Source organism: Periophthalmus magnuspinnatus, chromosome 7 (assembly GCF_009829125.3).
Source record: "Periophthalmus magnuspinnatus isolate fPerMag1 chromosome 7, fPerMag1.2.pri, whole genome shotgun sequence".
Taxonomy (NCBI): domain Eukaryota; kingdom Metazoa; phylum Chordata; class Actinopteri; order Gobiiformes; family Gobiidae; genus Periophthalmus; species Periophthalmus magnuspinnatus.
The window spans coordinates 25287220-25304859 of NC_047132.1; the positions used below are offsets into that span (position 1 = coordinate 25287220).

At 39.7% G+C, this 17640-nt stretch overlaps 4 protein-coding genes and 3 non-coding genes across 8 annotated transcripts; 3 read left to right on the forward strand and 4 right to left on the reverse strand.

Annotated features, from left to right (window-relative positions):
- Nucleotides 1-4: 4 nt before the first annotated feature.
- On the reverse strand, nt 5-11764 carry LOC117373356 (uncharacterized). Its single transcript, XM_033969343.2, has 9 exons — nt 11549-11764; nt 11365-11468; nt 11102-11193; nt 10816-11007; nt 10661-10724; nt 2287-2550; nt 929-1109; nt 186-529; nt 5-104 (listed from the first exon to the last, which is right to left on the reverse strand). Exons 1-8 carry the CDS (start codon nt 11666-11668, stop codon nt 188-190), a joined length of 1359 nt encoding a protein of 452 aa, XP_033825234.1. The 5' UTR covers nt 11669-11764; the 3' UTR covers nt 5-104; nt 186-187.
- Nucleotides 6330-9413, reverse strand: si:dkey-109j17.5 (zinc finger BED domain-containing protein 4). Its single transcript, XM_055223129.1, has 6 exons — nt 9309-9413; nt 9079-9245; nt 8539-8784; nt 8184-8443; nt 7488-8061; nt 6330-7314 (listed from the first exon to the last, which is right to left on the reverse strand). The coding sequence occupies exons 1-6, from the start codon at nt 9355-9357 to the stop codon at nt 6481-6483; spliced, it is 2130 nt and encodes a 709-aa protein (XP_055079104.1). The 5' UTR covers nt 9358-9413; the 3' UTR covers nt 6330-6480.
- A 187-nt stretch (nt 11765-11951) lies between the features above and the next one.
- trnae-uuc (transfer RNA glutamic acid (anticodon UUC)) lies at nt 11952-12023 on the reverse strand. The gene has a single exon. It is a non-coding gene; the product is annotated as a tRNA-Glu (tRNA).
- Nucleotides 12024-12457: 434 nt separating this feature from the next.
- On the forward strand, nt 12458-12529 carry trnah-gug (transfer RNA histidin (anticodon GUG)). Its single transcript has one exon. It is a non-coding gene; the product is annotated as a tRNA-His (tRNA).
- A 359-nt stretch (nt 12530-12888) lies between these two features.
- ebp (EBP cholestenol delta-isomerase) lies at nt 12889-14175 on the forward strand. Its single transcript, XM_033969329.2, has 5 exons — nt 12889-12974; nt 13140-13443; nt 13521-13557; nt 13633-13763; nt 13856-14175. The coding sequence occupies exons 2-5, from the start codon at nt 13143-13145 to the stop codon at nt 14074-14076; spliced, it is 690 nt and encodes a 229-aa protein (XP_033825220.1). The 5' UTR covers nt 12889-12974; nt 13140-13142; the 3' UTR covers nt 14077-14175.
- Nucleotides 14176-14820: 645 nt separating this feature from the next.
- Nucleotides 14821-14893, forward strand: trnaf-gaa (transfer RNA phenylalanine (anticodon GAA)). Its single transcript has one exon. It is a non-coding gene; the product is annotated as a tRNA-Phe (tRNA).
- A 307-nt stretch (nt 14894-15200) lies between these two features.
- fkbpl (FKBP prolyl isomerase like) lies at nt 15201-17208 on the reverse strand. 2 transcript variants are annotated; one of them, XM_055223134.1, is made up of 4 exons: nt 17100-17208; nt 16738-16881; nt 16092-16366; nt 15201-15886 (listed from the first exon to the last, which is right to left on the reverse strand). In XM_055223134.1, the coding sequence occupies exons 2-4, from the start codon at nt 16877-16879 to the stop codon at nt 15248-15250; spliced, it is 1056 nt and encodes a 351-aa protein (XP_055079109.1). In that variant the 5' UTR covers nt 16880-16881; nt 17100-17208; the 3' UTR covers nt 15201-15247. The 2 variants fall into 2 exon arrangements, with proteins under 2 accessions (XP_055079109.1, XP_033825214.1); XM_033969323.2 differs by having other exon boundaries at nt 17105-17207.
- Nucleotides 17209-17640: the final 432 nt, after the last annotated feature.

Sequence of the window (17640 nt, forward strand, 5' to 3'; positions counted from 1 at the left end):
CAAATTGTGTAAATTGTATTTAATATCATGTTGTATTAAATTATACAAAAATAAAAATGTATGAACTAGCTGTGTCCTCCTGGTTCTGTCTGACAGGCACACACCTGTAAAATATTTGAAGCAGGAATGAGTGTTAGAATTTCTAAATAAACATTTAATTATTCCACATATTCAGGTAGACTCACGTCTATTTGAGAATCTCTGCCAGTTTCTCCACATAGTAGTTATAGTTGTCCTGACAGTCCTCCCAGGGGCTGAAGTTCTGTTCTTCCTTGTCCACGTACGTCTCCCAAACGTGCATGAAGTCGCTGGGCTTCATCATCCTCAGTTTACAGCCTGCAGTCACCAGAGCTCTCAGGCCTTCCACAATCTCTGGTTCCTCCCATTCAAACAGGCGTGAGCAGAACACGCACAGCTTTAAGTTCTTACGCTGACAAAGAATTGATGCCAGTTTAGCAGCACAGTCTGCACAGGGACTGGAGGACACGTACCAGGTCACATCATGGTGCTGGGATGAGTCAGGCAGAACCTGTGTTGGAAATGATGTGATGGTGATACAACAACATGATGTCATTGAAGTAGATTAGTTATCAGTGACTTCTTTACAGGGGCGTTTTACTCATAAGACTGCAGCACATTTTAACAAAACAGAGTAAATAAACATAAATATTTATAATATATATAAATATAGAGCAGGGCCATTCTTGGTGCCACCCCTCGGCCACCCCTGAGCCACCCCTGAGCCATCCCTCGGCCACCCCTGAGCCACCCCTGAGCCACCCCTGGGCCATCCCTGGGCCACCTCAGTAAGAAAAGTCTGGATACGCTCCAGTTTCTTTGGTGTTCAGTTTCATTATCCAGATTTTGGCACAGTGTGTTTTGATATGTGGGACTTGGCAACAAACACAGCTGTTATGAGTTAAATTACCTGCTGAAAGAAGGCCTCCTCTGCGTGTGCAGTGGTATGCTCATCCTCCATATAACCTTTCAGCGGCTCTGTGCTGCCCCCTGCTGTGTCCACCCTATAGCACAGAAGGGTCTTGTTCCTCCCCGATGAATACTCCACATTTCTGAACTGAAACTTGAAATAGAAGGGGCTCATCTGTTCTCTGGTAAAATGACAGAATTATATGAGTACATGCCTTCTGCTTTGCATGAGCTGTCAATCACTGCACATGAAAAAAGACTTATGAATTAATATTTCAAATAGGCTATATCATACAGTTGTATAACCATTAAAAACATACTTCTTGGAAATTCTATGTAATGTGTTGGAATGTATACATGCATAATTAACAAACACATTTATCCAAGATGCAACTGGATCAATAAATATTTATATTAAAGGTGCACTGTGGGGGTCCCTCACTTGCTTGTTTGTAAAAGCTATTGCATTGTCTGAAATGTTCCTTGACACAGCTTTAAACTTTACAATCTCTATGGAGACACATAGGTGACTAGGCCAAGTTACAGGTAAGATCTGAGGAATGGTGACCCTGCACAAAATAGGATTGTTAGGGTTAGGATCAATAGGATCATAATATTTTAAAACACTCAAGATAGATATGTTTACTGTGGAAGATTCCAAGCAAAGCATTACTATCTCCATGGAAACAAGCAGAAAAGTTACACAATGCACCTTTAAATATTATAGGCTACATTTTAGAAGTAGAAGAACAAAGATATTACTGCACAAGTCCACAATCAGATTACATAACAAAATAGTCACAGTCACTATAAATAATCTTCAATCAGAGGTGCTAAAGTTACTGTCTTTGTTCTATCTATGATTCAGTGCCTTCATTAAAATATTTTCCTGATTTTTTTTTGGTAATCCACTGCTCTGGCCCACTCAGCAGGATCATCTGGCCTTGTCTCATATTGCCTTGCTATCTCTTTTCTAATAATCAAAGCACAGATAGTGGACACCAGATGCTATGGAGCCGGTGAGTCATCTCTATTCTTACAGTGGGGTTAGTAAGGACAGCAGTTGTGAATCACTGGTACATTTACCAGTAAAATATATCCACAAAACACACAAAAACTCAAACTATAGCAAATGAATTTCTGAATTTAAGAAGATATGGTGTAATTTGTTATTTACAATTCTAGGCTGATCTCTAATAACTGAGTCAAATTAAAGTTTTACAATCTTTATAATGTTCCCCATTACTTGGTTCTCATAATTGCATTTCCTTTACTTTGATCAAAGCAATTAATTAAAAGTATCAAACAATACTGAATACCATGTTAGTATTTTTGTACATTATTCCACACTCTTCTTACCCTTTCACAATCTCAAATGGTGGAAGTTCGATGGGCTGAAACTCTCCATTTTCTTCATTAGTAGACCCTGTTGCCCCTTCAGCTTCTGTAGTCCTGCTCTCCTCATCAGCCTTGCTCTGTTCAGATGTCTTCTCTAGTGTCTTCTCTGGTAATTTCTCTGACTTTTTCACAACTTTGTCTGGCTTTTTGGCATTCTTCTCCTTAGTTTTGTCCTTGTCCAGTGCCTTCTCATCACTCTTTTCCTTCTTTTTGGCACCAATCCGACTTCGGTCAGCCATGACTGTCTGCAAGCTTGTGAGAGCTAGATAAAAAGAGGAACGGGGGGAGAGACAGGGGCTGGGCACTGGATAAGAGGGGAGATAACCCCCAGTACACTGACAAAAATAGATGCTATTGTGAGCTATAAGTGGTGGCAAAACAGCAATCACTGCTATGCTCAACATGCCCTATGGGGGTCGAAAAGGTCAAAGATGTGCAGACTTATTGAAGACTTATACTGTATATCTTAGTTGGACTATATTAAGCTATAGTTAAGAAAATCTATTTGGTTTATGTAAGTTTAAGCTTTGGGAAAATGAGCAGTCAGTTCACCATTCAGCAGGGCTTTGTGACTGTCAACAGCACAGCAACAGGCAAGTTATTATTATCAATGTTTGGTTTTGTGGAGAGGGTAACCAAGGATAGTATGATACCAAACACCAAGCAGTCAAGTCATCAAAAAAAAAGTTCTATATATATACCGGTATATATATATATATACACAGTCACTATAAATAATCTTTGTGTGTATATATATATATATGAATATATATATATGAATATATATATATGAATATATATATATGAATATATATATATATATATATATATATATATATATATATATATATATATATATATATATATATATATATATATATATATATATATATATATATATATATATATATATATATATAGTGTAGTCCTACACTGTACTGAATGTTGCTTCAAATACTGTATAGGGGGTCAGCCTAACACAATAACACATAGCTTCACCAAATACTTCTATTTGAGCAATACATTTTTTTTTTTTTCGCAATAATAACATGTTGGCTACTCTATCAAATTTGCTTGTAAATGTGTTCAATATATTTGTTCACTATAACTCATTACTATCCTCTAAATAGAGCAGTGTAGCAATACCACCATTGACCATTGCATGTCACCTGAAAGCATAACCCAATTACTCAAGATAATAATATGAGCGTGAGAGACAGGAGCACAGCACAAACAACCACCTTTAAAAACAGCATCAAAATGTTTGACTGTTGAGGCCATTAAAAGAACAAAAATGGTTTTGCTATTAGCGTGTGTATTATAGTGAGTGTGTGTGTCTTGAGTTTGAAAATGACATTGTGCACTGCAGCTGCAATAACCAGAGGCACAGAGGAGAGAAAGTTCAATTACAATTTGCTCTCCTGCCTCAGTCGCACTCTGCCACGTAATTCATTTCAGACGCAATTACCAATATAGCAGTGTGGCCTGGCCCGATCCGCTAACTTAAATGGATGAGCTGTCACAGGCAGGAAATGGAGAGAGACACAGTTAAGGCTGCACCAGATAAACAATATACGCTCTGAAGAAAGCACAGAAAATTTCTGACTGACAAGCAAATGCACTGGCAAATGTATACACCTTGATAATGATAATGCAATAAGATAACAATGTGTCCTAGATGGGCACAATATTTTAAAGTGCTATTTCATAAATTACAAAACATTTATTAAACGGATGCGAAGACGGCGCAGATAGAAATCACTTCAGGTGTGTATCAGTAATATAGCAATTGTTACTACAATACATTGTTCTAGACAGCTGAAATTCTCATCACACATGAGATATCAGGGTATTAATAGAATGCACTATTAATTGTTATTTAAATGAACACTATAGCGCCCCCTACAGTATTGGTAAAATACAAAACTTTGTTGTTGTGAATTTGACTGCTATGGGAGAGAAGCCTGGTAAATTTTGGAATACATGCACAAAAATCGGAACAGTGATAGAGAACCATGGGACAAGCATAAAAATGAATTGAAGCACTGCCCCATGATGGACAAGAAGTTGGCCATATTGGATCGAAAATTCGCCATGTTTTTTCGCAGCGTGTTTTCAAAACGTATCTAGTCCCAGATTTTTGGTGCAAATGAGCTCAGATTTCACATGCCACATCTAGACACATGAGTTTTCATAAAACATCCACGTTTTCTCCAAATGCCACGCCTGTACGTCCCCGCCAAAAAACGCCTTTGTTTCCTGTTTATCTGATTCAAGCTCACAGACACATGGATCAGCCTAAAGAGCTCAAATTCTAACCAATTATGCAGAATAAACTGTGAATAGAGAACCATAATGAGCATGTGGCCAGTGGCCTCTATAGCGCCCCGTACAGTACAGTTAAAAGACACAATTTTGTCCGATTGGCATGAAACTTGGGGAGATAATTGTGGACCTCAAAAGGGGCAAAAAAGTCAAATAAACCATATCTGTATTATGCATAAGGTTGCTGGTGCAAAGCCACAGACCCTTACCCTAAAATGGAAATTCGACTAGCCATTGACATACACTGTACAAGTCTACTTATAGAGTCATCATAGTGATAGCGTGCGCAGAAATTTGTACATGATGATGGCATGGCTTTTTACAGCAGATGTCTTTTCAGATGTAGCACTTAACCTTTTCACAGGTTCCTGTTGCATTTCCTGTAATTGGCCCTCGCCTGTTACATTTCCTGTAATTGGCCCTCTCCACTCACTTCGTGAGAGGTCTTTCCGCGGTTTGTTGTTATTATTGGCATCGCCACTTAAGCAATCAAGTTCAATCCAATATGGCCGACTTCCTGTCCATCATAGAGCAGTGCTTCAATTCATTTTTATGCTCGTCTCACTGTGCCCTATCACTGCTCTGATTGTTGTGAGTGTATTCCAAAGTTAACCAGCCTCCTCTCCCATAAGGGTCAAATTTTAGATGGCACCGTTGAGTCAGGGGGCATGGGACATTTTTCTGATTCCAATTTTATAAAATTTTGTCTGAAGGGTGGTGGATAGTGGACGGGGGGTGGCCGGGCGGGGGGAATGGTGCGTGGGGGCAGTGGCGGTCGTGTGGGGGGGGGGGCGGTCGCGAGGAGGGCGAGGGCCATCATCGCCGCTTGCGGCTTTAATTTAATTTAATTTTTCTAGTTCTTATGTTGAAAATTGGGAGACATGGCCTGGTGTATTCTGTGAGAGCAGCTGGCAATGCATTTAAATAGAACTGTAATTACTTTTGGAAAAACTCTCATTGGCACAGCAAGAGACAGTTCTCTCATTGTGTTATACCCCATAACATCTTAGTTGAGGCCATATGAGAACCAACAATGTTACAATATAAATTTAAAAAACTATAAATAAATTTATGAGAATCGTTCAACAAGTTATTCAATGAAATTACTCTAATAAAGTTCCATTAAATGTTTATACAAGACATTATCCCCAGTTTTGAACCTATATTCTCTGGGGGTCCTGTATGTCTAGAGCGCATACTGTATACATAAAGACATGCTGTTAGGCTGCAACACATTCACGATTTATGACAGTTAATACACCAATTTGTTGGCAATAGTATAAAAATAAAATGTGTTTTATGTCTGAGGCTGTACTGACAGGCAATTATTATGAAACAGAGACACATTGTTTGCGGAGGTGTTTATCAGTAAAATAAAACTATATGCTACATTTTGCAATATTATTACTGGAGTGAAGGACAACACATGGGGTTGTGTTCTTGTAATTCAAATAAGGTAAAACATAGTTCAAAACATTGGCCGTCTGCAGCTCGTTGGTTATATCATGGTAAGGTCCATGCATGTTAATGGGCCTGGAGTCCATAACAGGGGGCTTTTCCATAAAGCTTCAAATAAAACACAACACTGTCTATTTTGGCAACATGAATTGAAGTGTAACAGAACACAATGAAGTATTACATCTTATAGTTTGATGCATAATACTAGACCCTAAGTTAGTAAGATGTCTTTTTCTGACAATGCATTATGGAAAAGCCCTCAAGTTTACAAACCAGCAAATGATAATGAGGGACAGATAGACTTGCCAAAATGATACCATCAGGGATAAAGCTTTCTGTTTTCGCGGTAAGATGCATTTAAAATGCATTTATCTATGTCCATAACAGCCTGTAGTTAGCTTTGAGGTAGATTAGAGTTTCCAGGTTCTTTGGTAAATCACAGGTTCTCTGACAGCTTCCAACTGTAGTGAATATACTCTCCACCACAGTGCCACAGGCCGGTATAGTGAACACTCTTTTAGCCATCTGAGCCAGTTGAGGGAAGTCAATAGCTTTACGTCTCCAGTAATGCAAAGCCTCCTCATCTGTGGGCTCCTCTCGGAGATATACAGCCAGCTCCTGCTCAAGGCTTTTGGCTTGAGTCATTGGTCTCTGCTTTATAAAAGAGAAGAGCTTGCATGGGCGGGTAAGAGGGGAAACCGGGGAGAGGGCTGGGGCAGGAGGAGAGGGGTACTCTGCCTGTAGGTCTGTGGTGGTGTCTGTTGGATTAGGAGGGTTTGAGTGTTTGTTTAACTCCTCTAAGACAACCTGTTTGTGCCAGTCTGCGTTGTTACTCCATGAGAGTTTGAACTGAGGGTCCAGAGTGGTAGCAGTGATGTAGAGGGGGTCCTGGAGGAGAGGAGCCAGTAGCCGTTCTACAGCCTGTCTCAGAGCAATCAGGAGAGCAGGACAGTGGACAGCCGAGGTCTCAGATAGGTGCTTACACAGGCCTAAAACACATGGCATTGCCAAACTAATGGGCACATGTCGATCTGACAGAGGGTCAGTCTGCCTGGCTCCGTGCACCATGTCCCAGGCTTCAGTGAAAGGTTCCAGGACATCTGTGAGTTCACGTAAGAGCACCCGCTCTGAAGTCCCCAAAGACAGCTCATTGGGACCACTTAGCTCTTCCAGAAAATCCACTGAGTCTAGGAGCCGATGCAGCACCTAAATTATAAATATTTGTGTTTAATTATGTATTCATTTACCACATTTATCATCTTACTAGTATCTTCACACTTTCATTCTGTAAAAATATCAGCATTTCAAAAAATTGACAAATGTCTAAATGGACATAGGCTACAATAATAGTTAACAAGAGTTAGTTGAGTGAAACTTACTTTGAGCTGTATTGCCCAGTCATTGAGTGCAGATGGGATGCTCCCTGAAGTCAGCCCTGTAGTATCAAACACCTGGTTGAGCTTCTCAGCTGGGACCGCAGAGGTAATGTAGTGATAGAAAGAGGACGCCTTCCTCAGAGTGGGCAATAGTTGTGGACAGGAGTGCAGACCTTCCTTAACACATCTTTCTAGGGAGCGAGAGAAGCAGTCCACACGGCATACCCCAAGCCCCTGCTCCAGTGACTCTTCCCATTCAAATTCCTCATTGTGCCCATTGGGGATACTGTCATCTCCATTATGGGTACTGAGTATCACTGCCCCCTCTTCCCCCTGCTTGTTACCCTGCAGGGGTGATATTAAGAAGCCTGGTAGACAACATGGCTTTTTTGATGACGGGATTGCATCTGCAACAATTCGAAATGCTCTTCCTGCAACACTGTGGGAGAAGCAAACTTCTTCAAAGTCGGAGAGAATTTGACTGCATGAACTAACATCAGTCAAAGGGAGGCAAGCCAAAAGAGCAGAGCGCATCTGCCAGTCACATGTGAGGAAATGGCAGGTGATACCAAAATACCTGGCAAGAGAGAGAAAACAAAAATACATATCACTATGAAAAAGAGAAAATGCAAACAAAATGATTTCAACTTTATGGACAAACTTGACTCTCTCTGCTTTTAGTATGTTGGACCTTCTTACCCGGATGAACTCAGAGCTTTGTCCCAGCAGATGTCCAGGCTGAGACTGAGGGTGTGTGCTGAGGTCAGCGCCTGCCTTGTTGCCAGTTGTGCTTGATAGGCATAAGCTGGAAGGAGCTGGTTTTGGATGTAAAGTTGTGAGTCTGGAGTGTAACGTGGCTCCAGAAGCTGTAGCAAAGCTCGAAATCCTTCTTTTTCCACCATCGACACTGGCTGTAGATCCTGGACTATCATCTTGGCTATTGCCTCAGAAATAAGGACCTGTTTTGACCAAGCATTTTTTACAACGTCATGATAGTGGTGTAAATAATTAACTATTTAAATCTTGACAAGAGATGCTTGAATTTAGGACACACCTGACGTGGATCGTGTTTGTCAAATTTAGTCACCCTTCCTCCAGAGCTTGCTCCCACCACTCCCACAGAGCCTGGGCTCCCAACCCCTCCAGCTGCGCCTCCCGCTGCTGCTCCAGTGATGATGGGGACACTATAGCGGACATTGCCTCCATTTGCAGTAAAATTGTGTACCGAGCCAGAGGAGTATCCCTCTCTCTTCATATCTTTCCTTTTCACAAACTCATCATACATGGTGGGGTGCTTGCGCTGCAAAAGACAGAGACATTACTTGTGGACTCACAAAATAAGATAAGGCCGCCATATGACGACTTGATAGAACAACAAAGCAAATGGATTAGCATGCCAAGGGCTACAGACAACTGGAAGAGGCTATTTGTAGGCTACAGCGAGACAGTTTTGTCTCGCTGTAGCCTCGCTATTTTGTTAGATACATTGTGTCAAAACGCGTGACGCGCCGTGCTCTGGTAAAATTGAAAATGAAAAGATAATTTTATATCAGGCTACAATAGCAATTACAGATGCTAGAGATGAATAGCTTACCTTTAAGTGTGTTACAAAGTTGGATGTGACGCTTCGTTTTGCTTGGATCCTTGTGCCACAATATTTGCAGTTCGACTCAATCTTTCCATTCTCTCCTTCGAATACAATGTTAAAGTAATCCAAAATAGAGACCTTTGTAGCCGACGCCATTGGAGCCAACTGTTCCTCTGTCCAAGAAGTAAAATCAACTTGCAATCAAGGACAATGCAAGGCTTACGAAGCAGTCTAACCTCGACTCTGGTCATGAGCGCAGGCTAGAGTGTTTACTTCATTCAGCATCACAAAAAGGCGCAGACATGCGGGACAAATAACAGTCGCAATGTCCCCACTCCCCGCGTCTGCAGCAGCCGAAAGAAACAGGAACATCCTTTTTGTGCATCGCTGCTTCCGCGCTCCCATCTGTGCGTGCAGTCAGCGTCCGATGGATCATGTGAAGAGTGCATGTCCCAGTGCATGTCCCAGTGCATGTCCCAGTGCATGTCCCAGTGCATGTCCCAGTGCATGTCCCAGTGCATGTCCCAGTGCATGTCCCAGTGCATGTCCCAGTGCGAGAGGAGAGTTGTCTCGATTATGTTTTATTTAGTCAATTATGTGCAATGCTGGATGAGTGAGTGTCTCCACCCTGTCCTCAGCATGGCCCTCACATGGCCTTGCCAACAAGTTTAAAGCCCTCATGATCCATTTTAGTATTCTGCTGTTATTATAAATCTTATTTTATAGAAACATGATAACTTTCCTAAGTTGTCATGTGTCTATCGTCCCCAGGTACAATCATCTCCACTGGACCACCCATGGACACAGTGATGTGAAGTCACCATTCAGCTCGTTTACTTGGTTAACCCCCAGAAGATAAGAGTCCGGCTGCAGACCTCCACCAGGATGCACCTCCACCTACATGTCCCTCACCATTTTTCATTAACTGTGTAAACGACTTAATGACACTTTCTATCAAATTTTATTTTAGTTTGTTATCCATTAAAGTAAATAAATTCATTTTAAATTGTTTAGACATTTAATCACCAATCAATTTTATTTCTAGTTTCAAATTAACTTGCTTTGTGTTGTTTCTGCTCTATTTTTCTTGCGTAGGGAAAAACATATAACACAAATTAAAAAAACAGTAACAGTAGTATTTTGATGTAGTTTGTGTGAATGTATTGCCGTTGGCCTTGTGTCTGGTTAAGATTATGCACAAGCCTGTAATGGTTAAAGTTAGAAAAGGGGTCTTTATTATAAAACAATGTCAGCTTTTGTACCGTTACATTGAAGGCAGAGGCCAGTAAACAGTGGACTTTGACGGTCTTTTGGCCTGGCCGCTGTTTGTTGACTGTTAGGGTCTCCTCTGGGTGGAGGTCTGCAGCCACAATGCTCAAAACGGAGCAGCTAAATTAAGTAGATTTTTTTTTTTTTTTTTTTTTTAATCACAAAAGCATACAAAAACTTACTTTATGATAGTAAAAGTATGGTACTATTTTTATTTAGATCCCCAACCCAAAACAGTTTTCATTGTTATCATGAGTCTCTATGGTCCCCTCCAGATGAATCAGTCTCTTGGATTTTGAGTTTTTCCATTTCATTCCACAGTTCATGTTTACTGTTCACAATAGCAGTTTGGAGACTGGCAATATCCACTGACAAGTCAATCACTGAGAAATAAGCGAAAATAGAATTAAAATTGAATACAAACAAAAAATGTTGCATTAGTATTTAGTTTGTTTGATACCAATAAACTTCTACCTTGTTTAAATGATGTCTGTGCTTGTTTGAGAGACTGTGGCACCAAAATACCAAACCACTTTATTGGGTCTTGCTGGAGATTCTGGTTACATGTTCTATTTTTTTTACTTTCACATGGTTGTCCAGGAATACTTGTTTCACTCTCCTCGTACTTATCAGTATTCTCTATTTTTTTATTTCTTCTTCGAACACCTGTGCACAAACATAACAATTGAATGTTTATAGGAAACCACTGATGTGATAATATGTGCATTCATTTTATAAATTGTAATTAATTAAAACCCACCAGTTTCTTGTGGCCCAACATCTTCCACAGGCTTCGGATCATCATTAGTTATCTTGTTGATGGAAAATTTAACCTCACCATTGTCTAGTGGTCTGAAACACAGATTAGATAAAAAAAACAAAAACAAAACAACACCACACACACAAAAACCATAACTACTGAACCATGTTCTATAGCAGCTCTTGAGCCATGTTCTATAGCAGCTCTATCAGGTTGATTCACACAAGAATTATTTCAAAAATAATATGCATTCTTGTACTAACTGGGTATGAATGACGATACGTGGCTCTATTTCACTGGCATACTGTAGTGACGACACATGTTTATTTCCCATGGAATATCGCGCCTTGGAAATGGAAAACCATCCCTATAGAGAAACACCGTGATTAATTGAATCCACCTTTACATAGGACAATATCCATATCTTACCCATTAAAATGACCTTACCTGTTCAATCAACGCGTTAAGAGACGCTCGTTTCTCTTCTAGGAGCTCGAGTTGATCCATAAAACGGAGCAGCTTCTCGTCTAGTTCACGAGAAGATTGTTCTAGGTCCGGCAAGCCCATCTCGATTTGTAAAAACTCCTTCTGTACAACGAGGTGAACGAGAAATATAAAATACACCCGTACGCGTATTAATCTTCAGCAACTTCCGGAAAACATCACGTGATGCTCGTATCACGTGATCCAAAGCTAGTTCACGGCTCTTGGTGCTATGTTTCCAGTAGAGTTTATATCAAATATATTATATTTATAACATTATACTACATTTCTAGAAATAAATGTGAGTGTTTTTTTTTATTATATTGCATTCACCCTTGATAAATATGAATCAGGGAACAAAACGAAGTTCCCATACCGGGAGTCGAACCCGGGCCGCCTGGGTGAAAACCAGGAATCCTAACCGCTAGACCATATGGGACCGATAGTCTCGTTGCTACGGGTATTTTTTTTTAAAGCAAAAATCTGCTGAAATTACTTACCCTTATTGAAACATGCAACACCCAAAATATATTGAAAACGTAGCCGACATAAGATATTATATTCACTTGATATATACGAATGAAAAAGATGACATGAATTCATCGTTCGAAATGTCATGTATGAACGCAAAATAACGGCATTTTTCTATATATAGTCTATGGTAGTCTATTATTAATTAATTGACGTGTTTAAATATGGTTTATCTTTACCTAGCGCAATAACGTTATTCTTCTATATATAGTCTATGGTAGTCCATTACTGAATGAAGAGTTTAAATATGATTTATCTTTACCTTACGCCACAGCATATTTGTGAAAACATCTATTTTAAAAAACCTGAAAACAGCCACACCAACATGTCTCCCAGTAGCTCGCCGTGATCGTATAGTGGTTAGTACTCTGCGTTGTGGCCGCAGCAACCCCGGTTCGAATCCGGGTCACGGCAGGGATAATACCCTGACACGGCTGGGGAGATCAGTTTTTATCCTCTGCACATATATATATATGTGCAGATGTAGTTTACTGTTTTCTCCTTTTACTTTCTTGTTGCTGTATACTTCAAGTTTAATGCACGGGAAATAAGAACGAACAGCATTCGTTACTTGCAGGACTTTGGGGGGGCTTTTTAGAAGACAGCTAAGGGCGTTGTTTTGCTGCTGCTAACATGTTTCATTGGCAGCTCATGGAAAACGACTCTTGTGTTCCGAGTTGGTGAGCCAATCAGCGCACCAAGTCATCACGTGTGCCATGAGCTCACGCTGACACTGCGCTACGATTGGTGCCTGTTGCAAAAAGGAATCCGCCTCTGTGGACTCTGTGGTCATTTACCTGGTACTTCATTTTCAACTGTAACTTGTACCTTTTCTGTCTTTTCTAGATATCATCCCCGGGTAAGAACTCTCACGTTGACTTTGATACATTTGATGCACTTTTAGCAGACTGAGTAAATTCTGACAGCCTTGGAAATGTGGCATCACCACTTACCAGAGCTATTTCTTCACAATTAGTCAATAAGTTACAATGATTTGTAATTATGATTACCTTATTTCAATCAGGAAATGGATGCATCTTCATCTGCAACTCTTCATCCCTACTGGCCACGGGATCTTTTGATTCCTACCTATGTGGCCAATGATCGATCCATGTCAGAGATCCTGGCCTTTTTATTTTCAGTTTCTGGTGTGTTCTTACTGGCCACTTGGCTAGTGAGTGGTCAGAAAGGTGAACAGTTAGGGACTTGGAGGCGTTTAGCTGTCTGCTGGTTTGCTGTTTGTGGTTTTATCCATGGAGTTATAGAAGGATGGTTTTCATTGTATTATGATATCATTCCTGGAGATCAAAGCTTCCTATCACAGTTGTGTGAGTATTTTGAAGTTATATCTGCAAGTGAGTTTTCATTATTCACATATGTAACTTTTTTCCATATTTTTTCTTAGGGAAAGAGTACTCCAAAGGGGATAGTCGTTATGTCATGTGAGTGACAGTTTTTTTTCTTAAAACATGATCAATTATTGTTATTGACTTTTTTGTTCTTATTTGCTTAATTAGTGCAGATAACTTCACTGTATGTATGGAGACTGTCACTGCTTGGTTTTGGGGCCCCTTCAGCTTTTGGGCCATATATGCCTTTTTAACCAACAAGCCTTACAGATTTGTACTGCAACTCATCATTTCCTTAGGTAAGAAGTGATACTGATCCAGTCTATATCAACTGTCTTACTAATTCAGCTGTCATACAAAAGTAAAATGAATGTTCGATGTCTGATTGCAGGTCAGTTGTATGGAGCAGTGCTATACTTCTATACTGAACACAGAGATGGGTATGCCCACAGTGAACTGGGGCACCCAGTTTACTTCTGGTTCTACTTTGTCTTCATGAACACCCTGTGGATCGTCATACCTCTGTCTCTCATTGTGGATTCATGGAAACAGTTGTCTGCTGCTCAAAGTGCCACTGATAATAATGGATCCATGAAATCAAAGAGAAAATAAAAAGGTTAATCAGAACAAAACAGGAACAGCGAATACATGAAAAGTTTGTAAAACATGATGGACCAATGCGTAATTAACCAATTTCTATAAGTTGTAATAATGCACTTTTGTCTAATAAAATGTTAAAACTTAAAATAATTTGTACAGGTCTATAATTAACTGAACATCAGTTAGCTTATTTTTAGGGGAGGTAGGCTACATTGAGTTTAAACATTGACTTAATTTGAACAAATTACTGGATATTATTTTGAACCCACAGTCTATGATTAAACCACAGTAATCTGACATTAACCTTAAACGTTTGACAATAATACTGAAAATATTAAAATGAGAGTAAACCATAAATATATGATCACTCTTAGCATCCATGACGCTAGCTATGCGAGTTAGTCGGGCTCTAACTTTAACATTGTTAGCATTCACATTTATTTGTACCATGGTTTCACCCAATGCCCCAGTCCCACTTATTATAATTTTTTTTAACAAAAACAAAAATAGAAACCATATTGAACAATACGTACGTCTAAACTGGTTAACTCTCTAGCTGCTAGGACCAGGTTAGCACCATGGACACACAGCCCATGGTAACGTAAGCAGCGCTAGGTCATGCGTTAGATTCTTCCTTAAAGGTTCGCTGACTTCAACGATCACAGTAATCGCGAAATTCACTTCAAAATGTGCATATTTAGCGTTCATATATCTTTAGAGCCGTACTTAAAAGTTTTTGTCTTCTGCTGTTGATAGGCCGAAATAGCTCAGTTGGGAGAGCGTTAGACTGAAGATCTAAAGGTCCCTGGTTCGATCCCGGGTTTCGGCATTTTGCTCAAGGGTCGTTTGTTGACTGTCCCTGAACGCACCGCAGCGAAACACTAACGCGGTAAAGGGCGCCATCGTGTGGCTAAATTAGACTATAAACGTGTAGTTTTAGCTTGCTCCACTAAAGTACATACGTTTGTGTTTTTTGTTTCTGTTACTGAGTATTTATTTTCACAGTGTAGGGCTATGTATGCACATTAATCTATTTGTTCATATAAAAAACAGAAATACATTTTTTTCAAATTTATTTTCTCTACTTTTGTGAATGACATACACATGTTCACAGTACATCAACGGGTCTCATTCAAGAAGCAAAAATAAATGTTCTGAAAAGATCTCATAATTAATTTAGTTTTCAGCTGAACATCTTACTAAGTCTGTGCGCCAGTGCTTTATTAGTCTCTTTCTCTTTAATAGCCACATCTTTGAGTGCCTTTATTGCTACAGACGAGTCAGGCTGTATCTCCAGTAGTTTCTTAAATGCCCCCTTTGCCTCTTCAAGTTCACTGACCATCAGACAGGCTTGGCCCAGCCTATACCATGCCTTTGCCCCACCAGGATCCAGTTCAGTGGCCTTGGATGCACTAGCTTTGGCACGCTCTGGCTGCTTTAACTTGAGTTGACATAAAGACAGGTTTGAATGCAGCTCGGCTTTGATAGTGTTGTACTCTTTGGCAGACGGAACAAGATTTTCTGATGGAGACTGTAACCCCTCTGATGCTTGCTCCAGTGTTTTTGCTACTTTCACGTGTCCATAGAGAGGTATGAGTAGTTTTAAGGCTCGACTGTAGCTGTCTGCTGCGCCCCACACGTCTCCACTCCTGAACCAAACAGTGCCTCTGTTCTTGAGAGATTTCACCCAGTCCATTTTTTCTTCACAAGATAATTCCCAGGATTCTTTGCCTGGTGTAAATGTTCCAAGCTCCACGGTGACATTAAAAGGCTGGTCTGTTTCTGCATTCACCTCTGAATTCACCAGTGGAGAAAGATGGATCTGAAAAATAAAATTAATTGGTTAGTAAAGTTATTAAAGTGGACATTTTAATATCCTTTTGATATCTATTAAAGGTATTCGTTGTTTAGGATTCTTTCTTGATGGTATAAAAGTAAAATATATAAAAAAAAATACTTTGCACTCAGATGGTGAACAGGGACCATGAAGATTACAATGCAATACATAAATTTTAGGCGTATATTACCTCACATTTATCTCCGCAGTTCATGCGCTCCAAACAAGCCTCTGTGATGTCGCACTGACCCTCTCCCATTCTTACTGTTGTCCATTCAGAGAGAGGAACCTGCAGCACAGCGCTCAGGCATCGAGTGAAGGCACTGTCTTCTGAATGACCATCCACAGACTGGGCACACCTTTGACCCCCTTCATCAGGTGCTACACAGTGGTCAGCCCCAGTCTCTGTTTGAATATGGACACGCACTTGGCATACTGACCCCAGTCGAGGACACTGATGCATTCCTAAAAAAATCAATAATCAATAAACAATGCTATTTATTGTCCATATCTACTGAAGTGTCTAAACATAGTCATAACAACTTGTGTATAACAGTGTTGTAGCCTGATATTTTTACTGTACTTGCACAGTGTAGTATTATCTTCATGATTTTTGTATCTTAACTCTATTCAAACTATTTCTAATATTCTAAGTTAAATTGAAGTCAGTTTACATTTTTTATTTATCTTGATTTGATTGATTTTTGATTGCCTATTTCTGTTCTCCTGCTGTTCTTGAACTTTATGTTGCAAAAATAGAATGTTCTCATTATAGGACAAGTAAAGCTTCTTATATTATTATTGGGACTATATTATTATTGGGACTTATCTTATACCTGCATCATGACTGGAGGTGCTTTTGTGGATCTGTTTTTGCTGAACTCTCCAAAAACCTCTGGGACAAACTGAGACCCATGAGATGTCCTCTCCATTGCCATGTTTTCTAGAGCCAAGGGACATTTCTTGGTTGTAGTCCATCACTGTGATCAGAACAGATGCACAAAAACCCATACGGTAAAAGGGAAGCTATTACTATTACACAAGAAGCTATTACAGACCATTCAAAAGCAGCCGATACTCCTGTAAAAGCTAAGTCACTAATGTAAACACATATTTAAGTTAAGACTTCTACAAGCAGAGATCTTTATACAGTCTATGGTTTAGATCAATGTATACATGTAATTAAAAGCACCTTTACCTTACCTCATGGAGAAACTGACCATTGAGTATTTTCGCAGCTAAACAAAGCAGGAATATACAAGTAGATCGTTTATTTTAATTTATAAAAACAGTCAAACACTATGCTGCCTCTCTCACTGGTTCTTCTCATGGAAATCATGGGGTCTGCTGTCTGTCTCTGCTTCTGCGGAATCAGACTGTGATCCAAACAGACTCAAAATGCTTCACTGCCCCCTTCTGGACGAGAATGGAATAGACCCTCGGCCTGTATCATGTCTCACTGTAAAGACTTCTAGATTTGTCTGTGGTTTCTTGTTCACAACCTAAGTTCACCTCCCGATTTATTAGAGCATGTTTTTCCTATTGCCTAATTAATTAGTCATACAAATAACAATTAGTCGTGAGAAAAAAAAAAAAAAAAAAAAAAAGCCTAAAATAAAATAAAAAAGAATAAGAGAAAACAAATGCCTGGGGTAAAGAAAAAAATAAATAAAATAAAGTATATTTATTTGTATATGATAACTATGCCCTTATCCTACACATTGTTGCCTTCATATTCT